General features: G+C 44.9%; 1 protein-coding gene across 1 annotated transcript in view; it reads right to left on the bottom strand.

The window, feature by feature from the left end:
* LOC146202034 (uncharacterized) overlaps nucleotides 1-23,944 on the bottom strand; it is a 30,125-nt gene extending 6,181 nt beyond the window's left edge. Inside the window, exons 1-5 of the mRNA XM_084600070.1 lie at nucleotides 23,936-23,944; nucleotides 12,020-12,093; nucleotides 8,087-8,175; nucleotides 6,008-6,101; nucleotides 2,421-2,519 (exon numbers count right to left, since the gene is read on the bottom strand). Coding sequence (XP_084456196.1) covers nucleotides 2,421-2,519; nucleotides 6,008-6,101; nucleotides 8,087-8,175; nucleotides 12,020-12,093; nucleotides 23,936-23,944 — 365 coding nt within the window. The remainder of the gene's footprint in view (nucleotides 1-2,420; nucleotides 2,520-6,007; nucleotides 6,102-8,086; nucleotides 8,176-12,019; nucleotides 12,094-23,935) is intronic.
* Between the last annotated feature and the right edge of the window lie 1,085 nt (nucleotides 23,945-25,029).

Raw genomic sequence — 25,029 nt, forward strand, 5'->3', positions numbered from 1 at the left:
CGCGCGCGTCAAAACTTATTTGTGCTTACGTAATAAACGTATGGTCCCTCTCATATAATACCTCTGTTATCTTATAGTGACAAAGTGTACATTAGGAACACTATTCATTGCCAAAACTCAAGCTATCAAAACGCTTTTTCTTCGTTTTGAAGAGAAATGACCTCAATTTACCTTAATTAATAGGCTGCCTGATATTGCCAGTAGTCCCACCTAGTACCCCCTTGGTGCTGGTTTCCCTCTGTATACGACCTCGCACCAACACGGTTTCGTAAAAGGCCGGCACCGCACGAAGGCATAATAGTTTCAGGCCCAAGAAGAAAAGTACAAAGGTCACAGAGCATTCTACACCGATGGTTCTAAAACAGCTTTCCATTTTGTGAGTGGGGTAGGACAAGTGAAACGCGAAAATAACAGTTACATTACCTCACTGTGCATCAATTTTTACTGCCAATTATTTAGCCATTTCCTTAGCTGTAGTACAAATGATAAAGAGCAACATTGAAAATAGTGCATTTTACACCGACGCAGTCAGAGTAATCACAGGCTTACACTCCCGTAATGGAACGGAATCCGTATTAGGAAAAATATAGCACAATAGTAAAAACAGCGTAAATACAAGGATTAGAAGTGAAATTGTACTTGTTATTGTATCAGCGGTAATGAAAGACCTGATGTAAATGCCGTAGTCGTCGGAACGCTAGGGTAGAAAAAGTAAATGTACCGCATAAAGATTCCATAAAATTTTTAAAAGAAGCCTGAAAGAGAAATGGCAGGATTCATGGGAGGAGGAAGCGAACAACAAATTAAACCTAGCTGCGTGAAACCAGGGATAGAACAGTGAAAGTTACGTAGTCACGATGAGCGTTTCATCGAAGTCGTTTTATGTCGCCTTTCTATCGGTCACACTCATTTAACACAAAACTTCATTTTCGCGAAACAAGATGTAGGTGAATGTAAATTCTCTGGAGAGGTTGTCACTGCAAACCACAATACCATCAGCAGAACATAAACTAAGACAAAATCACTTTCGACACGTTTATAACGAACAGCTTCCACACCCAAGCTTGCAATAAGAAGCAAAGCTTTTAGACGAGCTGTAGAATCTCTAAATAGTTTTCTAAAGCGGTTTCATCAAACAGATTTTAAACCCTGCTCTTCGCGCATGATGTCCTTAGTTGCCTGTGTGACATAATATGCAGCATGACACAACACACTTTCCGCGCGCTTTCCCGCACAGGCTACACCGAGTCAGCCTGACCTCCTACAAATAACGTTGGATTGTTGATCCAAGGCGCACAAAAAAAAAAAAAAAAAAAAAAAAACGTACCGAAGAGACTAACCGCCGTTCACTGGCAAGTGAAAACAAAAAAAGACGGCGCTTCCCCCCCCCCCCCCCCAACCGGCCAAAAATAAAATACAAGCGGCACAGGTCCCTCATAGCGCATCGAGTAACCATATCGCAACACATCGGACTCGTTTAGGTTTGGTGCGTACAGACATTTTTCAATGGTATGGTGCCTACAGCTATTGACAGGTTCTACCAGATAAAGTGGGAAGCTAGCTGTTTCAAAAACGTAAACATTTTTCTGTATTGAACATATATGTGAATAAATGTTGTTAGGATTCCTGTAATGTATTCCGTCCCCCTCCCCCTCTTTTTTTTTATTTGTGCTTACAAATATAATCAGCAGACATAATCCCAAATATTTAAATATCGGAGGAAGCTGTTAGGTGCGAATAGGAAAGTAGTCCAGTGTCACCATAATGCCCCCCCCCCCCCCCCCCCCTCAACTGGTGTTTCCGACAATAATCTCCCTTTTTCATTCTGCTGAAAAGAGAGCACGCGAAGCATAAAACATACACGGCCTACAAAGTCATCCGTGCGGCTTATTACACCGGTCTTTTCTATGGCCTATCACTGTCTCGTTCAGTTGTGCGGCGCGTCGAGTGCAGAAACTGGTGCTTTCTCCAAGCAAGCAGCGTCGCAGAAGGCCTAGAATCTGGTAGCGCTTTACCCAGACGTGGATGAGAGCGCTTGAGTTAGTGTTCGCTTATTACGGATCATTTCTTGATGAATCAATAGGGCTACGCTGAGGCTGCGTGGCCAAAAGTACTTCCTTTGTTGGCCCTACCATTTTCGTAGCGCTCGAGAACTTTGCTACTCGCATATGAGCGTTTAAAACAATGGTTTGAAAATGTCATTACCGCATGTCGGCCAGCTAGTGAAGTGGGTGGAACGAATGAAATACCTGCTTGTATTTTGCACAACTCCTAAAACGAATTTTGGCGCGAAGTTGTGACCGCAACACTGTCTGCAAAAGAAAATGAAACCGGAGACCAATGGAGATGCTCCTGTTCTTCACCCAGCAAGCACCCAGGGCATGCCACGCCGATGCTGCGATTTCATGATGCGTACTTACCGAGGACAAACCCTTTGCGATGGGCCCGCTTCGCCTCCGTTGCGCTTCCCCACGTCAGACATGGCGTCACCATGAACGTCAGCCGTGCTGTGGCCATCGCTGCAGAATGATGGCGATACAGGTTCATCATTTGTGAAAGCACGTTTACAATGTGACCCGCCTAGTGTAAAGATGTCCTGCGCGTTAAAAGCCCGGAGACTGACCACGGTAGAAGGAGCCCGTTAAGGTGGGGGCCGAAGAATGCGCAGCCTGATGGTGGTGCTACGAGAAGGAAGCGAAGGGTGGCTATGTGAAAGAAGAAATGAATGATTCAAGGAATGCTCAGCAGGAGAGCGAGAATTAAAGTGGACAAGAGGGACGCATCTGGAGAGTGAGGAAGGAAGAGGCGAACGAAAGCTTTAAGCGGAAATATGTAAGAGAAGGGGACAAGGAGGATCCGATTTTCGTATCGCCCAAGCACAACTCGAAACGAGGTAATGCCGGGGCTTCCGTTGGTATAACGACCATGAAAGGAGTTGGAGAATGGTCGTCTGTGGGAAACAGCAATTGCGAGTCTCATCCAACCCAACAGACAAGATATAACTGGCAGAGCTGTCAAAGCTGATCAATAGCCGTAAAATGTCTCACTTAGGATATATGGTGAAAATCGAAAATGCTCTAAAGAACGGTGGTAACCTGAAAGCGGGGAAAAAGCAATTAGCCATCGGCAAAAACCGGATATTGGATTTAAAGTACAAGGCGGCAATGTCACTGATAATATGGGAACGATAATCAGAGTAGCCCAGCAGAACTATATTGACCTATACGAAATACGAAAATAATGATATTGGCTGTAGCGAATGATAATCAGACGCGCCGCTATAAAAGAAGGGCGAGCTTACGAAATCTATAAAAGCTATGAAAATGGGAAAAGCAGCTTGGAAGGATCAGATAACTACAGATTTGTTGAAGGACGGTGAGAATATTGTGCTAGAAAAAGTGGCCACAATATATAAGCAATGCCTTATGACAGCGATGGTAGCGGAATCTCGGTGGGACACTAGCATTATCTTAATTCATAAAAAAGTGGACGCTAACGGCTTAAAGCTACAGACCAATCAGATAACTGTCCGTTTCTTAAAACGGGATTACTAACGGAATGACTAATAAAATCAAGGCAACTTTAGACATCGGTCAACCAAAGAATATGCAGGTTTTTCGAAAGGGTACATTACCATCGATGTTATCTATACAAAGTGATAAAAATATGCCCGAAATATGACTAGCCACTGTTGATATGGAAATTCGTTGATATCGAAATTCGCTCACAGTCGAAAATTCAGCAGTCATGAAGGGAATGCGAAGTCAGGCTATTGATAAGCCTTATGTGAAAGTACATAATGGTATCTATAGTGGCAGAACAGCATAGCTTTCCAAAAATAAAGTAATAATGTTTTCATAAAGGAATGTGTTTAGCAGCGAGACACGATCTCCCCAGTACATTTACACCTGACGTAGAGGAAGCATTCGAATTCTTGGAACGAGAGCAGTTAGGGATACGGGTAGATCGAGATTATTTAAGTAATCTGCGATTCGCTCACAACATTGCCTTGGTGGGTAACTCAGGAGATGAAGCGCGAAGTGTGATAAATCCCCTAGGCAGGGTAAGCAGCAAGGTAGGACTTAAAATAATGTGCAGAAGAGTAAGGTAATATTCAGCAGTCTCAGAAATGAACAATAGTTTACTGTAGGAAGCACAGATAGTGGTGGGCGAATATGTATACTTAGATAAGTAGTAACCGCTTATTCGGACCACAAAAGGAAAACAACTAGGATAAGATTGGGATATAACGCATATGGTATACACTCCTAGAGTATGACTAGCAGTTTAACAGTATCGCTCAAGAAGAAAGTATAAAACACCTGTATCTTACCGGTATTTACTTATGGGGCTGAAACATGGCTGCTAACGAAAAGGGTTCTACATAAGTCGGAGACAACGCAGAGAGTTATAGAACGTAAAGTGGTAGGCGTAACGTTAAGAGAAAGGGTGCTTGCAGAGTAGGTCATAGAAATTATTCGAAATAATGACATTGTAGTCGAAATGATGAGGAAGAAATGACCATGGGTAGGACATGCACTGCGAACGAAAGATAACCGATGGTCTCCAAGGGTAACAAATTAGATCCCATGATAAAGCGTAGCAGAGGGCGGAAAAAGTTAAAGCGAGAAAATAAGGTTAGGAAGTTTGCAGGGGTAAAGTGAATGCGGCTAGTACACATCCGGGCTAACTGAAGAAATATGGGAGAGGCCTTCACCCTGCAGAGGGCGCGATTCCGCTAATAATGGTTGTGATGATGATGATGATGACGGTTTCTATACTTTCACAATATTTCTGATGGTTCACCTGAGCTCCAAGCTGTTATTGTCAGCTTGCAGAGGCCCAGGGCACGATGCCCAAGCTAGGACATACCGTATAGATGAAATACTGTATACTGTGGGAACAGTTGGTCAGATATTAGTGAACTATCAAAACGTTATGTTTTTTTGTTGAGTTCATACCATACCAGGTATTGTAAAATGAATGTAAATGTACCGTACAGCAACAAAATGCATAAATTCATACCACAGACGAGTACGTGTGGTATTAATTGGTACTAGGACATATATGCATTTCAGCAGCAAAAGATGGGCGTGGAATAATGTGAAATACACCCTTTGTCAAAAGTGTAGCGCCCAAGGGGTCTGCTTGTGAGCCGTGTAGTGGCACTAATTTAGCATTAGTGGAGGTCCCTCCCATTGGAGAGGCTAGGACAAAAATATTCTTAACATAGAGTTTCGGAACACTGTAAATGCATTAAAAGCCACACGAAGTGTCTCAGAAAAAGACCCCATGGGCTCTACACTTTTGACAAAGACTGTACATAAGCCCTAAAAGCAAACAACACGAGTTAATGGTAGACAAGACAATCTGAAGCCCATTCCCGTAATAACGTGGGGGCGTTGTTAACACTCTGCTCTCCATAAACTCGGGCGTCGCAATGTTGGCATTGAGAGCGAGGATATCGCTGTGGTAGACTGTTACATCGCAGGGTTGTTCGACGACGTCACGCGGCGGCGTGACATGGCCGGTTTTGGAGGAGGTGTCGGATTCCGATAAGAGAGGAATCAGGTATGGCGCCTAAGACTATACCTGGGGCACATTCATGCGGCGTGGTTGGGGCTATTTGGATATAAGGAGATCACCAATGTATGCTAAAAGATATGCGCAAGATAACAGAGGTGCCGATTCAGGGATTACGAATAAAGGAGCTACAAACGTGATGTACTACATACGCGAACAAGTATACACAGGGTAAGCCGCGGACGGGAGCCTTTAACACGGCATGCCCTTAGGTGTCCTGCCACCCCTCCCCACAAATTTTTGTTTCTGGCCATCGCAACTGCGGCAGACTGGCGTAACTGGAAGGATAGATGAATAATTCTCAATAATTTTGCTACTGCTCTACAGACTTAGTTATGTTTATTGAGTTGTAATTTCCACAATCGGCCACGTCAGGACTTTCACATTTGTTTGAAAACAGAGTGATGTGACGAACTGAACTTACACGCCGCACTGGGGACCAATTTTTAAGTTGTTGAAGCGTTCGCCGATTGCTTCGACCAGAGCAAGTAACCCGTCCGTAATGCGCTTCATCGCACCTAGTTCCGGGAAAAAAAAAAAGAATAAAAGTGCCATTAATGCAACTTAGCACATTGGTACAAAAACAGGGGGTAATTTACAATGCCGAGCACTGCTTGGACAAAAGCAGCTGCACAACGTTCTTCTAAGACTCGGTGAAGCATAACATGGTTGCCAAATTTTCCAGCGGTTCATTTTCGAGTTACACGATGCCACCGATGTGGCGCCAGAATATTCCTGTTAAAATCACGACATAAACATGGTTCGGTATGCAACAGACCACATGGCTTCACCAAAAAGCATGAAAACAGTCGACGGTCATGAAACGAATAGCAACGGAAGCTATGAGCGCTCGTCCCATGTATTTCTGCTGTGTTTTATTTTCCCGCTATTCTATTTTTACAATGCCTGTCCAAGAATCGGTACGTTTGCGTAAGAGCCGTAATCAGTTCAAGCTGCTGGCGTCCTATCATGCGTTTGTTTCTTCTTTTCTCATGGTAGTAGAAAATAGCGCAAAAGACGGGACAAGACAGTAGACAACACGAGCGCCAGACGAACAACTGAATGTGTTCAAAGCGAGCGTATGAATACGCTGAGGGACAGACGCGCTGGAATGAAAAAGATGAAGGGCCACGACGTCAGCACGAAAAAAATGCCATGCTAATCATTATGAGTTAAGATAGGCAAACTCATGGCGTGATAAGGAAACAGACGGTATGCTTGCGCATGAAGCCCCTTTGCGGTCAATGATAAGAACTTGAAAGATTTCCCTGGTATGTTTTTCATGGTAACATTTTAGAATCACACCCTGGTTCGAATTCGGACAAGTTTTACAGTGCAGCGCCAAGTTGAATTGGGGCACAATGTCAGCAAGGGACGATGCATGTTCTTTGAGGCGATCATTGATGCATCGCCCCCTCTGACCTATATACGAGGCCCTGCAAGAAAAAGGCAACTCGTAAACAACGTGGGGGCGGCAGGCAACAAAGCGCTTATTATGCCTCTTGTCCCATGCAACCATTCGAGGACCTGAAAAGTTAACTTTCTTGCACGTAGGCTCCAGTTTGTATGGGGCAGAACCCACTGCATGATTCTAAATTGTTACCATGAGAAACATCCCACGGAAATCTTTGAAGCTCTTATCATTGACCGCAAAGGGGCTTCATGCGCAAGCATACCGACTGTTTCATTATTACGCCTTGTGCTTGCCTATCTTAACTCCTAATGATTAGCATGATATTTTTTTTTTTCGTGTCGACATTGTGGCCCTTGTTTTTCATTCCCGCGCATCTGTTGCCGAGTGTATTCATACGCTCGCTTTGAATACGTTGTTAGTCCGGCGCTCGTGTTGTGTACTGTCTTGTCCCGTCTTCTGCGCCATTTTCTACTACATTGATAGGTCACCAACTCGCCAAGCAACACACTTTGATGCAGTTTCTTCTTTTCTCCCATTTGAGAAAAGGGCTGCATCGCACGTAGGGTTCCTCTCAGTGGCGAAAACAGGCAGGGTTGCGCAAAATTCGAAAAATTCATGTGCGCTAAAGTGCCTTTTGCCGCGCCTATGTGTCTAGGTGCGCGAAATTTCAAGTTGCCGCAGGTATCGTAAAGAGCCAAACTGTAAGCGGCCAGCGCCTTATCGCACTGAAGTGGAGCTTGCACTCGATACACTCACTGTTCAACCTCGAAGTATGAAGGTCGTCACACGCACAATTAAGCCACGAGGAAGCTTAACACTTGCTAAAGCACCGGTGCAGGACGCGATATTTCGACAGCTTTCAAGTAACTTCCCGCAGTCACCTGCTCTTCCCACTCATAGCATGCAACAGCTTGGATGTCCACGGGCAAGGTGATACCGTATGTTCACAGACCGTGTCTCTATAATTTGGTAACATGATTAGCACATCAGCTGGAGGTATTCATGCTTGAAAGTGCTGTAGTTCAACACAACTGAAAGGCATGCAGTGCTGTGGTGCGCAAAAGGTGGGAGACGACTTACCGGACGTACCTGGCTCACGGTGCTCATCGTCCGAGGCATCGGCCTGCTCCTTGATATAACTACGCAATGTCAGGGGCTCCCACCTATCGTCCACTCTTCTGCGAGAGAACGTGTAGATACCAAGTATGGAGAGCTTTCACTCAGAGAAATGATAATATTCCCCTGCGCTCTACCGTATGCGCAATGCACAGTCAGCTAGGGGCTGAACAAAAGGCCGTCACATACAAATGTGAAATAGAGAGCCATTGCAGGCAGAGGAAGCTACATGTGACCTGAGTCAGGCCTAAACGCACAATAATCAGTCTGGGAGCAGAGAATTGCTCGAAGGTTTAATGGTGCCCCGCAAAAGCCGCACCCAGGTCGCTCCAGGGCACCTAATTTCTGTGCCCGTAACCTCAGTATCCACCTCCGTCGCGCAACCACATACAGCACGTTTAGTGGGGCGGTGTGGGTGACGCAGTCAACGTGGCCCACGCTTCCGCCGTTCAATAAAGCAACTGCATTTAACTAACCAAGCACACATAATCTTGAAATGATATTGATTGGTATTGACAAGAATTAGTCTTATGGTGATTATCTAGAAAGAACATTGAATTGCAAAGCGGAAGTAGAAACAACGCGCTGATGATGGGTGCATATATATATGTATATATAGTTGGAAGTTTCCGAGCTAATTATAGCGAACACTTCATAAATGAAACATTGGAGGGCAGAAAAACCGCTTGTATAGAGATGCCAGCCGTCTGGCGCACCAAGGGATATTTTTATTTTCCAATTAACTAATTTGTGATTAAGGTGCTTTTTCTCCAAAGTTCTAGGTTGGTCTCGCGGGAAGAGGGACCTCGCAACCGCCAGTAATTCTAAGATGGAGAGGGGGGAGGCTCTTTTAAAGCGGCTGATGCTCTAAATGCTCAGCGCGGTTTTGGCCAACCCCACACATATATCCCAGACACTTCCAGAATTGCGACTGTCATCTGGAAGGGGGGGGGGGGGGGGGGCGTGACGCGTTTGTGGGTAACGTGTCCACGTGGTTCGTAGTGCCTGGATAGCATTCTTATTTTCCTGCGGGCGAACACAATGCTTAGCCGATCAAGTTACAAATCTTGCACGGCCTAAATCGAAACGTGGTATATGTGCTAGAAAACACGGAAACAGAGATGCCGGAGAAACACCTCATAAAGACATGCTCTAAATACGGCAGCGCGCATCTGACCCCGAACATAAAGTACAAATATTATATGCAATGACTGAGCACGCGAAGTTAGGAATGTTGCTTGCAAAGACTCTCTTCGCTTTCTCTTAAAATATATGGAGCAGGCTAATAATGCCGACACTCATAAAAACCGAAATGAAACAGCTCACAGAAATGCGAGCAAAATTATCGAATAGAATCAGCCAAAAATCAGACAAAGCAAATCGCGCGCGTGTTATACAAGAGTTGGTGGCGGCGCATGTCCAGGGTACTTCTGGGCGCAGAATGGGAGACGAGAACCAGTCTTTTATGTAAAGGAGACGGGACACCAGTGAAAACTGCTGCATCATAACCTCTGCCTCATGATCGTGAAATGTCCTGCACAAAGGCCGCCTAACTTGAGAAATTGTGTTGGGCAGCCCTTCAGCACGTGGCTGTAGTGACCTGGAATGTGGTCGTATTCTAGTTCACTATAGACTAAAAACCGCTACCCACACGGGATGGAGGCTGATGACAATAAAGGCCACTACTTGCAACTTTGCTCTAGCCCGCTGTCTCCGTCCAGTGCCTGCTGTGGTTTTAGTCATTATGTCACTGCACTAATTGGCCCACAACTTTATCCTCCTAAGATTATTTTCTATTGTGTGCGACCATGATTCCTCGAATAGGATGAACGTAAATTAAACATTTCAAGAAAAAATTGTCAATCAAGGCAGACGTCAGATCTTAAATCCTACACCAGTTATAGGGATATAATAATATATTTTTATGCAGTAGTCAGCGGGTGAGAAAGTAAAAAGTGCTGAACGGGGAATTTATATGACCAAAACACAGCACCTTGTAATTCTTAGGCAGAGCAGTTCGAAGCGACCGAGTAATCCCATCATCCACTCTTTGTTCTGCTTGCTCGTGGTCCAAGAAGCACCCTCTTATATCCCTGGGTGAAACTCGCGTGCTGAATATTGGCAGAATGTTTATTTGCCTGCATACTTTAATGAGCGTGCGGTGCGAACAACCCAGCTTGAACGTTTTGCACTTATTTGCGGTGTCCGAATGCTGGATGGGCTGAAACATCCAGCGAATATAAACAAAATTTAATTTATTGATTGTATTGCCAGAATACGGCCGCAATCACGCCTCTATACAAGGAGCTAGTGATTCTAATTTGTTTCAAAAAAGAAAAAAACAACAACTGATACATTGGCCAGTGGCAGTACATAAAACACGTAAACAGCTTATGTGGACATCAGCTGCTTTCAAAGTTGTGCTTATACCCCGAAAATTAGATAATATTGTCCCGTTTAGGTCCGTAACCAGAAGGTTGGGTTTTAATGGGTGTTATCCAGAGAAACAGGAGAGCAGGTCCAGAGCACCGAGAGACAGCACCAAACTGCAGTCTCTTCTAATCGAAAGCCACTTCTTCAAGTCAGCGCACGAGACTCGCGATGAGCAGCTGCTGCTGCTGTTGCACGCGCTACAACACTGACTAATTGCAATTGAACTGGCATATTCTGGACGCTAGTTCTAACATAGCAAATTCGTAACTCTGTTCACGTGCCGAAGAAATTAAACTATTTATTCTCCACTCAAGCTCTTAACATTAAAATATAGGGTAGGATATCTAATCCATAAATTTAGAACACTAGGTCCGAAGCGACTCTGACATGAAAATCGATCGTTCGATCCGGGTATAGGGGCGAAAGACCAATCGAACCATCTAGTAGCCTCCGAAGTTTCCCTCAGGATAGCTGGCGCTCGGAGCCAACGGGAATAAATATCTAGAAAAGAAGATTGGAATCCCTTAAATCCATTACCTCGGCACCATAACTATTCGGGAAAACAATCCTACATAGCACTAAAGGTATAGTTTGCCCACAGCAGGTGTACACACTGTTCTCCTCCGCAATAGCATAAACTGAACGTGTTTTTCCAAACATGTTTCCTACTTATTCCTTCTTACTTTGGTTTCCGATCCTTTCCTTAAGATAGTTAGCTTGCTAAGTGTGGTTCCCTTGATCTGTTATCATTTTGTTTCTTTGTACTCGCAGAAAGTTTCCAATAACTGTTCCTCTGCCGCTGTATGATGTTTTGCAAGAAAGGCGTCTCAGCATCCAAACTGGTGCTAACTCATCATGCACCTTTCAGTCCACGGGATCAGCGGTTGTAGGATGGTGATTTGATAGGGAAGAAACATTCTTTTCTTCCTCTTTCCTTCATCGGAACCCCATTGATGCCCAGACCAAGAAACAGAGGCTGGCCCTCAACCCTTGTTCAGTGGTCTTTCATACAGCGCCGAGCCTGAATCTAACCACCTGAAGCAAATAATTGTACAATGACATAGTCCCACCCAAACTCTTATTCTGCCTCCTTTTTCCCCTTTCCCATGGTCACCTTACCGCCGACCAGCCTCTGCACCTCTACTGTTATGAAATTTCTTTCTACCTCTTCTTAAAAAAAAACATAATAATGTCTTGTCCGTGGGTAATAATGTCTTGTCCGTGAGTACAAATTCACCACTGACAATAGCTCTAAGGCTATGAATATGAGTAAATATTGAATTAATGGGCTATGTGATTACCGACGCCACAGGTTTTTCGGAATTTAGAATAGGGCTCGCTAAAGAAGCTCCGCATGCCAGGCGATTATGTACCCGCAGCCCATGGTCACACACTGCACAATAGGGCTTAGCGAGTGCTGCTGCTCTGAACATATGCGGCATGTACTACGGACAAAATGCGCTTGTTGCTCACTTTTCCACATCCATGTACAGAGGCGGCACCGGTGGTAGTGGCGGAGGAGTTTCAATGGGCTCCAGAGGACGGCGCTGGAAACCAAATCCACATGGAAGTGAGCTAAAAAACAACAACACTGGAATAACCTCAGCATGTGTAAAGGTAAAGGCCTCAACTTTGCTCAAATTCCCATTGCTGGGTTGAGGCAGTAAAGAGGTAGCGCGAAAAATGACGACCGTTAAGCATCCGGCTCTCAGTACAAAGACCACAGAAAGTGATGTTTGCAGCTCTTTGGAGAAAATGAAACTTTCCCGCAATGAGGTGCCAATGCAGACTATCCGCAGCGTTCTAGTGCTGCCGGGTTGCTCATTTTTCCGGAATACTCGTCAGTCGTCCTAAAATCCAATGTGAACGCTGTATAATGTCAAAGGTTGCTCCTATTGCCTTGTGAAAGGCCGCCAAATCCTCAAGCAGCTCTGCGGAAGGGCCTCAGGACCTGACAGTAAAGAGATGCATGATTCGTGGCCGCCTACCAAAGCTGCAGCCGTGTTCTGTGGTGACGGGAGAATAAACGGCAGCTGATCGAAACTATAAAGATACGCATGTCGGTAAAGGCCAGCAAATGACTCTAACCGAAGAGTCATGTTTGATGCAAGCATTATGCATAATTTTTACAATTTCGTATTTTTCTACGCAGCTCAGGGTTGACTCGCACCAGGCATGTGAGTTTTCTCTTGCTTCTCTATTTCTCGCAGCATTACTAATAATCAAAAAAAGAATTGTGCCCACTACAGGACAAACGCATTTTCCCATTCATCTCTGAATAACCCGGTATCGTGCCAGCTGCGGCCGTATACCACGCTATTTGCCTTCTTTTGGAATCTATGCCTTCGTGACCGTTGGCCACCTGCTCTACCATTTCATATCGTTAATCTCAACCCTTATCACACTCACGCTCTCTTCCCTGTATATATTCGGCTTTCCAACAATCCACCTACAGTTTTGCTTCGAACAGGTCACTGCGCTGTCCCCAACTTCAGCCATTTTCGATTATTTTCAAACTTCTTTCCCATAGGGAGCACAGGTATGACCCAAATATGTTATGTGGCTTTCAGTACCAACTGTTTATCACCGGAGGGCCCCTGTCAAGTTAAAACCTCATCCCTGCTCTAAATATCCCCTCTCATGGTTCAGATTGTTGACCTCTACTTGCCCAAACCGGATATATTAATTTACGCTTTTTGAGACCTCCGCCGATTGCAAATTTTTACTTTAATTTCTTTGGTTGCGGATGATAATACAGCGAACGGAGACAACGCACACAGGGAAGCGAGCGTAAGTGACGTCACTATTCAGATGAACTTTGCACTACAATTGTTTTTCGAAGTGCACGAAATTTACCTTTGACGCATAAGTTGAAGGCAGTCACAAAGATTCTCACTGAGCCTTTTATTGAAAAAAAAAAAAGAAGGAAATACACAAGTTGTAAAGTAACACTCCTATTGGGCTCCATCGACCAACCGTTCCAATTGCTTAGCTACGATGCGTTAAGATATTTGGCACACTCATGATGACCCATTTTTTGTGCGCCTCAGCGGGTGCCATTTTCTTTAGCTTTATTTGTTCCATTCTTTAAAGGTTCGCTCACACTTGCGATTCGCAGAGATTGCGCGACCATTTTGGACCAAATTCCACAATCGCCAATGGTTGCACTGGTAGGAAAGCGACAGTCGCAGGCCAGCTGCATGCTTCTAGATTTTGCAGCTTTGAGACTGCGATTGCGAAACCCTAATCCAAGCACCACCGGAGCTGAAGTGAACGAATGCCGCTTCTATATCCGGCTTGTCGTTGAAGATAGCAGTCGAGGTCGACAGCGCTCGCTTCAGACGAGCTGAATTCGGAAAAAGCTATCGACTTCGTTGTCCCGCTTGCGACTGTGAAGACTACTGGTACAAGCCTGGACGAGAAGCGATCGTCCGTCGCACGCCCTTCGCGATTGGCAAACATGGTGCCTAGACTCGCACTCCCACATTTCACCGATGTCACTCTCGGTGACATTCATCGGACATTGAATCACACTGAATGTTACTTGATGACGTAGCTTAAACTGACAAATCGGTGATAGCGGCCCTGCTTCGTATTGATTACCTGCGCCAATGGGCTGCACTTGTTTTTGTTTTTTTGAGCTTGGCCACTTTCGCCAAATAGACCACGGCTGCAGTATAAATGCGGTTATTTGCTTGCAATAAATTAATTGGTGGTTTCAAAGCTTCGTCTATTCGTAGTGAATCTCCCCGCTGCTCAAAAAAAAAAAAGTCCAAAGGAAAACTCTAAATATAATTCATATTACCTCTCTAGGTTGCAAACTTCCTGCCGCCCAGTGTCAATGAAAAATGAGGCTTCACTCTGGGCTGCAGTTTCTATGGCACCGGACGCATCAACCACTATTTCCATCAAATATGAATCCTCTTACGTGAGCCCTGAGGTGGCGCAGGATTGCAAGTTGATTTCTAGCCGCGATCCTTTCTCGCTCGTTTCTGGTGACGCGATGGCTCAAAGTTGGGTCGTAATGTAGGAACTGCAGTTCCTCCCCAGTGCGGCTCCTTTGTCCTGCAGGGCCCTCGTTTCCTGTTTGAAAAACGGTGGCACCTTTGCTTTCAGGTCAGTTTAGTCGACAATTTCCGAAAAAATTATGTTAAAACGCGACTTCTTCAAGAGGTCTTCGAACACCCGCCAGCATAGAACTCAAAGCATTGGCCTCCAAGCCCCTTGTTTGTACCCTATTCCGTGTATCGCTTTAAACTTATAGCCTCTTCTCCGGAACAGTGACTAAATGCAACCTGTTAAGGCGTGTCATTTGCTTCCTCATGTGCGAAAGCATTTCTCGCAAGTGTTAGGGACGCATCCATCTCAGATTTTTTTTTAAAGAGCAGTTATCTGATTTTGCTTTTAACTGCTTTATTTCCAAGGCACGTATAACTCGATGGAATAATCGTATAGGTGCATATTGCTCAGATATAACTGACCAAGAACGGTGCATATCGCACAGATATAACCGACCAAGAATGGTGCATATCGCGCAGATATAACCGACTAGAAAGCAAGTAAACGAGTTGAACAGGAATAAAAACAAAACATGCTCATGAAAATAAAGTGTAATAAAATAATTCTGTTTTATTTTAGGGCAGATTTCGGCATAAGCCTAACCGACGTTTACAACTCAAGACTTTCCCTTCAGTGCCGCAATTACGCTGCTCGATGAGCCTGCTCGTTCTGAATTGGTACAACACAAATCCTCCGGTGTTTTGTTTTCCTCATTGTGTAACAAAATGAAACCGATTTTTTATTTATTAAATACTGCCGGCGGCCTTTTGGTAGCCAAAGCAGGAGTGGGTACATCACGTACGATAACAAAGTATGGTCCAAAAAAGGAACAACAACAAAGCAAATAAAAAGAACAAAAAAAAATCGCACACATTGGCACATAGTAATGTTACTTTGGAGCGAATCATGAGGAAACAAACAAGAAACAAGCGTGTTACAACCAAATCTAAAACAGAAGAATCAAAAACATACGTTCAGAAACCAAAACCGAGCGCTCTAATCTTAGTGGCAAGAACTCATTGCACAGAAAAACGCATCGGACGATGATAAGGACACTACATCGCAAGGGAACTTATTCCATTCGGCTATCGTTCTTTGAAAGAAAGACGGCTTGTATGCATTGGTTAGGCATTGAAGCATTGCAATTGTTCTGTCATGTTTGTACCGAGTTTGTCGTGTTCTGCTGTACTGCATATAAGTATGAAATTCTAGTTTGGTATGATTGTTACTGATATTAAATAACATTTTCGTTTTTCGACGGGTTCCCAATGTTGTCAAACGGAGTGGTTGATATTGACACATGTCTTCCGTAGGCGTGATAAATGAACCTTCCTCTGAACTCCCTCAATACTTTTGACATCCATTTTAGTCCCAGACCTCGTCAGCACACTCCAGTAGGGAACGCACGAGCGAGGCTACGAGCTTTGTTTTAGAAGGCGCATTTTTTTGCCGGTGTCTCAATAGCCATCGTCTTTTGGATGCCACCGAAACTATGTTTTTAATACGAGGGCTCCAACTGATATTCGAGCTGATAGTTACTCCAAGATACTTAAATTATTTCACTGATTCGAGTGAAACATTATTAATTTTATAGGAGTACTTGAACGGAACATTTTTTTTTTCGGGTATACGTCATCTGTTTGCACTTCGTAACATTTAGTGACATCCTTCAGTCGTGGTATACGTCATCTGTTTTCACTTCGTAACATTTAGTGACATCATTCAGTCGTGGTATACGTCATCTGTTTGCACTTCGTAACATTTAGTGACATCCTTCAGTCGTGGTATACGTCATCTGTTTTCACTTCGTAACATTTAGTGAGATCATTCAGTCGTGGTATACGTCATCTGTTTGCACTTCGTAACATTTAGTGACATCCTTCAGTCGTGGTATACGTCATCTGTTTGCACTTCGTAATATTTAGCGACCTCCTTCAGTCGTGGTACCAATTAGTAACAGCACCTAAGTAGTTGTTTCATCTTCCGTAATAATCGTATGATGAATTACGAAATCATCTGCAAAAAAAAGACGGGCATGCACAGTAGAGTCAAACTTAAGGTCATTGAAGTAAATAAGGAAAAGAAGTGGCCCAAGAACAGAGCCCTGTGGCACTCCTGAAAGTACTGGAGCAATGGGTGAATTTGAATTGGATGTCGGGACGTACTGCTGCCGATGCGATAAGTATGAGTTTATTCTGTAAGATGTGCCTAAGCTTTATCAAAAAGATACAATGTAGTACTCGATGAAAGGCTTTTTCAAAGTCCACAAAAAATGGCATCTGTTTGTCCTCCTTTATCAAGAGCCGAGAAGAAATCTTTGGTAGTGTGTATTGACTGTGTTGTAGTCGACAACCCGCGTCGAAAACCTTGTTGAGCTTCTGAAAAAGTTATTGTCTTCCAAGTATGAGGCGTTGTGATTGAAAATGAAGTGTTGCAATACTTTTCTTGTAGTGCACAACAAACTAATCATAGAATCTGAATCATAGAACGCAAGATGAAATTTCGGGAACGTGCAGAATTCGCCACGATTGCGTTGTTATCAAGCTAGGATGTTCAAGAGCACATAGGCTAAATAACTATAGTGGATTCAGGCGGATGAAATGTCATTTTTCTTCAAAGCAACAATCTATTCAATTTCCACACTATTCCAATTTGGATTCCATTCCAGTTCTGACTGCGTTGCCTTTCAGTCCCCTATTTCGTCCAGATATGACGCTGTTCTATTGCCCATTCTAATTCTGCGTTCCTAACAATTATTATTCTATTTTGTTTTCATATCATCATCCTTTTTCCCTTATCGATTTATTGCAGTGCTGTTACTATACCGATTGTAGCAGTTCTATTCTACTTTCGATTGTATACCAATCCTCTTTCGATCGTCCGTCACTTCGCAATCTATTGGAAGTATTTCAAATCTCCTCGTGTTGTATTTCTTTTCGCAATAGCTTCATTCCTACGCACTTGAAACCATGTTCGAACACAGGCTTTACACAGGACAGTTTTCGCTTTCGTGGCACACCGGATGCTTTGAAGCGAGCGTCGCCTCCCTATACAGAAATTTCACGTGAAACCAGGACAGCATTAATTACGCTTCACCGAATCAGATAATTAGCAAAGCACTTTATTAGATCAGGATTTATCTGCATGAAATTTATAACAAGAAAAGGCAGACAGATAATGCAATAAAAGGGCATAATTAAAACATAAAGTGATGAGCGCCGGAAGGTTGTCTTCTGCCATCAGACGGTTCTGTCCGGTATAGCAAAAGAAGCAGTACGAGAGTGTAGTCTAAACGCTGGCGAATTACAGTCCAAAACATCATAACATTTGAGTAGGAAGTGGGGCATGACCGCTGTGCTGCATGTTTTCAGTCGGCAGACTACAGGATGCCTGAATTTCAGTTCGCCCAGCTTAGCGGGAGGACCAAACAGTCCTTCGGGACACACCCGCTTACAATCATAAGGTTCGACGTCGTTCTCAATGTACTTTCTGTCGAAGTAAAGACTTGACTCGTTATTTATCATTCTTCCTATCTTTTCTATGTTCCATTCGCTAGTCTTTAGATGATATTACACCACGCCTTCCGAGTCTTTACACCAATGACGCCGGGTTTTTACCGTTATGAGCCCGCTAATGCTAGTGCAGTTAGGCTCCCCCGTTTTCTCTTCGCATTTCTCATATATATGGTGCGGATTCGTTAGATATACATAGTGAGACCGCCACTGCAGCTTTCACTTTTTGCTCTTTGACAGCTCCCACGGCGGCAAAATCATTGAAAAGGGATTAAAAACACCACGATGCTGAGCAAAGCTTTGCAGAGCATGTAGAACGGCTGCCGGTTCTCGTTCCTTTGCTTTACTAGCCATCGCCAAAACCTTGACAATAACAGTGACATCTGGAACAGCACATTTCATTAGAAAGAATATTAAGGAGATCTCCGAGAAAAGAGGGCAACGGTGGAATATAATGGTTAGCACTGCTCGCCTTTCTGGCCAGTTGCCGCGCATCTCCGGCGGCAAGCGTGGGTCCGCGCAAAACGAAACCACAGACGAATTTAACGCATTGTGCACTGGAAGTTGCTTTTCTCGTGTGATAAGGGTGATATACTGAGCAAACTGGGCGACCGGCTAACGCCATACTTCAAAGGGGACCCCGTGAGGCGCTGCTACGATGGGAGTTCCAGTCGAGGAGGCTCCCACAACTGTTGACGACAGGTGCGTGCCGGCGAGTGGCGCGCTCATCGGAGAAACCGAGGCTGCGGCGGAGATTCCGAAACTCTAACAGCCGCCAGCCACCTCGCGGGAACGGAAGGGTGTAATCCATTCATGTTCACTGACCAGTCTGGCGCCCAAAGCGGCGAAAATCCGGAACCTTCCCTTTTTATTCATTTTTCTTTTTTTGACGGAATCAGTTCAGCGCAACTTTTTCCAAGCAGGTGTGTGATATTTCGGAACTACCGCAAGAAATTGAAATTTGCGTACTTCTCTGACTGTTTCAGCTGGGTAATTAATCTCCACCGCCAGCGCGACATCGCCAGCGCCACCACGGAAGTTGACCCTCGCTACTGGAAAGCGTGCTGGGAGGTTCAATTATATACCTCCCAACATAGTGCACTGCAGCGGTGGCGTAGCGGTAGAACATCCGCCCCGCATGCAAGAGGACCGGGGCTCAAATCCCGGTGCCGCGCAATTCTCCACCGGATGAAAAAAAAAAAATCCGCGTGTCGATGGAATTGCATAAGCAGGATTGGGGTGCGACCTGATGCCGGTGAACACCTCCGGCAACGCACTCTCTCACCAGAACAGGAGTTGGCCACCCTGGTGCAGTAATTGGCCACAACCTCCTATGATAAGCTCCATAAAACCCCGGCCCTCAGTCACCAGCGGCTGCGGAACAACTGACCACGGCGGCGGTCAGACCTGTGACGCAGCAGGGGGTGCTAAGAAAGCCTGGCTCCGCTGGACAGGCCGCCATTGGAAACTGACCCTGGCAACGTTTAATGCTAGAACCCTAGCTAGTGAAGCTAGTTTAGCAGTGCTGTCAGAGGAACTAGAGGGCAAGAAATGGGATGTCATGGGGCTTAGTGAGGTTATAGGAGGCCGAATGAGGCATATACTGTACTGAAGGATGGGCATGTACTGTGTTATCGAGGTTTACCAGAGAGGCGACAACTAGGAGTAGGTTTCCTTGTCAAGTATATAGCGGGTAATATAGATGAATTCTATAGTATTAATGAGAGGGTTGCAGGCATCGTAATTAGGCTTAATAAGCGGTATAAACTGAAGGTTGTACAGGCCTATGCACCTACATGTAGTTATGATGACCAGGCAGTTGAAAGCTTCTATGAAGATGTAGAATCGGCAATGCGAAAAGTAAAGACGCAGTATGCTGTACTAATGGGCGACTTCAATGCCAAGGTATAGGAAAAAACAGGCAGGAGACAAGGCAGTAGGTGACTATGGCATTGGTTCTAGGAATAGCAGGGGGGAGTTACTAGCTGAGTTTGCAGAGCGCAATAACTTACGAATCATGAATACCTCCTTCAGCAAACGGAAGAACCGGAAATGGACATGGAAAAGTCCTAACGGAGAGACTAAAAATGAAATCGACTTCATAATGTGTTCAACCCCCGCCATTGTGCAGGATGTAGAGGTAATTGGGAAAGTGCGATGCAGTGACCACAGGATGGTGAGGTCCCGAATTAGCCTAAATCTGAAGAAGGAACACAACAGATTAGTACGAAAGAAACCCATCAACGAATTAGCGGTGAGGGGGAGGGCAGAAGAGTTCAGGATCTCGCTACAGAATAGGTATTCAGCTCTAACTGAGGATGGCGACATTACCCTAGAGGCAAGGAACAATAATTTCAGAGATATCATTACTGAGTGCGCGGTAGAAGTAGGCGGTAGGATAGTTAGAGAGGATACCGGTAAGCTGTCTAAGGAGACGAAAGATTTGATTAAAAAACGCCAGAGTATGAAAGCTTCCAATCCAACAGACCAGATCGAATTGGCCGAGATATCAAAGCTAATTAATAAGCGCAAGGTGGCCGATATAAGGAAGTATAACATGAAGAAAATTGAGCATGCTGTAAAGAACGGGGGAAGCCTTAAAGCGGTAAAGAAGAAATTGGGCATAGGCAAAAACCAGATGTATGCGATAAGGGACAAGGCGGGCAACGTCATCACTAATATGGACAAGATAGTCAAAGTAGCCGAGGAGTTCTATACAGATCTCTACAGTAGCCAAAGTAGTCAGGACCGTAATGAGATTGGCGGTAGGGAAAAACAGTCAGACGTTCCACCAGTTACGAAGGACGAGGTCAAGAAAGCACTAGAAACTACGAAAAGGGAGAAATCAGCTGGAGAGGATCAGATAACCACAGATTTGCTGAAGGACGGGGGGGATATCGTGTTAGAAAAACTGGCCACCCTGTATCGCAGTGCCTGGTGTCATCGACGGTACCGGAACCATGGAAGAATGCAAACATTATCCTCATCCACGAGAAAGGGGACTCTAAGGACCTTAAAAATTAAAGACCAATCAGCTTACTGTCTGTTACGTATAAGGTATTTACTAAGGTAATTGCTAATAGAATCAGGACAACCTTAGACTGCAATCAAGCAAAGGATCAAGCATGGTTTTGGAAACGGTACTCTACTATCGATCATATCCATACCATCAATCAGGTGATAGAAAAATGCTCGGAATATAACCAGCCCTTATACATAGCATTCATTGATTACGAAAAAACATTTGACTCAGTTGAAACCTCGGCGGTGATGCAGGCATTGCGAAATCGGGGGGTAGACGAGCCGTACGTGAAAGTGCTGGAAGATATATATAGTGGCTGCACAGCAACCATAGTTCTGCATTAAGAAAGTAACAAATTTTCCATAAAGAAAGGTATTAGGCAAGGAGACACAATCTCCCCAGTACTATTCACAGCTTGTTTAGAAGAAGTATTCAGAGACACTGAATGGGAGCAGTTAGGAATAAGGGTAGATGGAAAATACCTCAGTGTTCTGCGATTTGCTGATGACATTGCCTTGCTAAGCAACTTGGGGGATGAACTGCAAATAATGATTGATGACCTAGACAGAAAAAGTAGAAAGGTAGGCTTGAAAATCAATATGCAGAAGACTAAGGTAATGTTCAACAGCCTCGGGAAGGAACAGCAGTTTACATTAGGTAGCGAAATACTGGAAGTAGTAGGCGAATATGTCTACTTAGGACAGGTAGTAACCGCAGATCCGGACCATGAAAAGGAAATAACAAGAAGAATAAGATTGGGATGGAGCGCATTTGGCAAGCACTCGCAGATTATGACTAGCAGCTTACCGGTATCGCTCAAGAGGAAAGTATACAACAGTTGCATCTTGCCTGTACTCACCTATGGGGCTGAAACGTGGAGGCTAACCAAGAGAGTTCTACTTAAGTTGAGGACAACCCAGAGGGCTATGGAACGAAAAATGGTAGGGGTAACATTAAGAGATAGAAAGCGTGCAGAGTGGGTCAGAGAAATAACTCAAGTTACCGACATTCTAGTGGAAATTAAGAAGAAGAAATGGACATGGGCAGGACATGTAGTGCGAAGAGAGGATAAGCGATGGTCGCTGAGGGTAACAAACTGGATTCCAAGGGAAGGAAAGCGTAGCAGGGGGCGGCAGAAAGTTAGGTGGGCGGATGAGATTAAGAAGTTCGCAGGGGTCAAGTGGATGCAGCTAGCACAGAACCGGGTTAAGTGGAGAAATATGAGAGAGGCCTTCGCCCTACAGTGGGTATAATCAGGCTGATGATGATGATGATGATGATGATGATGATGATGATGATGATGATGATGATGATGATGATGATAGGCGGCACTTCAAATATTCTTGCTGTTCCAACTGATTCGACTGAACTATCCCTAGCTAATTAACTGGAGAAACCAAACGGTATTTAAGGGGTGGAATTGTATCCGCCACAAGCTCTGCTTTCCTCTGTAGAGTTGGGCATCCTCTATCATGTAAAAAAAAACAACGAAATAGCGGTATATAAACGGTTTCTTCGTTTAGCCTCCCTGGCTATTCCTGCCTAGATGTCTCGTCTACTCTTGGCCAGTCTGAGGTGAAACATGATCCCGAAGCATTGATCATATCGGCAGTGATAAACTGCTGCCTCTCATACTATGTTTTGGCATTATTTAACAAGTACTGTGAATTGCAAATTGTGGGGTTTAACGGGCTCAAGTCACACATGGACTTTAGGAGGCTGTGGTTGTGGGCTTCATATTATTTAAAACACTAGCGGTTCTCTGAAACACGCTGGAAGCGCACAGCAATGCTTTTGTTTCAACTACATCATAGCGACATCATTTTCTGAAGCATATGTTTGAGGGGAGGAAAATGCTTGGTACTAATTAGGAGTTGTCGTGAGCATAACACTTATGTTTTTGTTTTCCACGGTTTTTTCTTGACTTTCCATGGTTTTGCCAAACTGGCTTACTTCGGTTTACGTATGGTATGATGTATGCTGCGTATATGAGCGGCACAGACAAGAAGTTAACCAGGCCACACGAGCGTGTCTGCATGGCCTGTGGGCAGCGTGTCTAAAGAGAGCTGCTTAGCTACTTCCTACTCGGCCGTGTCTACGGATCTCGCGACGTCATGCAACCTGCCGACAAACCAGTGCCATGCCACCTGCCAAGGGCATGCTGGTGAGGACAACTGGGCAGAAACCAAAGCCTTTCGGCGGCGTGGAAGCATTATAGTGCTGACGCACTAAGAGGTTCATAACTCACGCTCTGCCTGATGGACACGTGTGTCAAAATGCAGTAGTCTCCATGGGATCAGAGGCTGAGCGCCAAAGCCACTAAGAACTCGCGCGGCATCAGACAGGAATAATCGGTGGGGCACGAGATGAGCGCGATTTGGTTCGGTTTGGTTTGTGGGGTTTGACGTCCCAAAGCCACTCAGGCTATGAGAGACGCCGTAGTGGAGGACTCCGGAAATTGTGACGCCTTGAGGTTTTTTAACGTGCACTGACATCACAGAGCATATGGGCGCCTTGCTGTTCGCCCCCATCGAATAGCGGTCGCCGATTCCTAGCGAGCAGTAGTCGAGCGCCGTAACCACTGCGCCACCGTGGCTCGAGGCGCATCTGATCAGGGAGAAGGAGAGCCACGAGCGAACTATCGCCCAGAAAGCAAAGTCTGCTCGTGAAAGAATTGATACAGTTTTACAGAGCAGATCTTAATGACTCATTTCTTGAGTCTAGTGGCTTCGGTATTGCCCGTAACCTGTCTAACGCTGTGTTTCCGTCTTCGGGGGAAGGAGGGGCGTGACTCACGCCACCCATGCCGGGCGCATTGTGAAATGCTTTGAAATGGCTTTCGGGCGCTCTCTGTGAGTGGGCATTATCAACTATTTCCAGGAAGCCACGCACCGGGGGACACCTGGACGGCAAACTGATGGAAGCCATTTAATGAAGGGGACACGATCGCAGGGATCATCAAAGCGCGATTACACAGAGGGACTTTTTAACACCTGGGACAATTAAGATGATCTGTAAACACAACCAGCTCCGCCTTTGTAGTTACGGCGCTCGATTGCTGAGCTGGGTGACCCTGATTCGATGCAGGCTATACCGCAGCCACGTTTTGATGAGCCGAGAAGTAAGGCACTTTACGATTGCCGCGAACATTAAAGAACCTCAGATGGTCGAAACTATCCCGAGCCCTACAATACGGCGTTCCTACAGGCATGGCTCGCTTAGGGACACTAAATGCCACGAATCAAACCAAAGACAAAGTTAAGCACAACGCCCACGCACACAACGGCTACTCTGACTTATACAGCGCGCGACACCCTTGGCAACACCGTAGTGGCTTACTCTGTATTTCTGCCTACTGCATGCTACTACTCCTCTCGACGTCAACTATGTTATCCTGGTATTCCTCACATGAGGGGTGTAGTAAAGAAACCGGATTTTCTAACGCTACACACTACTGCACTGAAAATCCAACAGCTAAAAAAAATTTTCAAAAATATCGAATGATCTGCGCGCGTTTTGAAATATTGCCCGTGCAGTTAAGGATGAAATATGCACCGCTAAGACAAAACTTCACCAGAATATTACACCTGAACAGATGGTTTGTTAATCGAAATCACTCGTCGCTTGCCTTGCTGCGTTCGTTTCCTCCGCCCGCTTCTTCAGCGGCGAAAGTCTCGGAAACATTAAGCAAACCTAATATCAAAATGTTCAGTGGTATAGCTACACAGCGAAGAAAAAGCCCCGCGGTACAAGCATATATGCAATAAAAGCGAAGAGATAAATCAAAATTTTGAATATGAAAGTGCCACACGCACGTGAAAGATAGGGGAAAGCAAGAGTCAAGTGACGTGTAGAGTCTTTGAATATCGTTGGAATCCAACTTGTCGTTC

The sequence above is a fragment of the Amblyomma maculatum genome, chromosome 1 (genome assembly GCF_055883805.1).
Source record: "Amblyomma maculatum isolate TAMU_Amacu chromosome 1, ASM5588380v1, whole genome shotgun sequence".
Lineage (NCBI taxonomy): Eukaryota > Metazoa > Arthropoda > Arachnida > Ixodida > Ixodidae > Amblyomma > Amblyomma maculatum.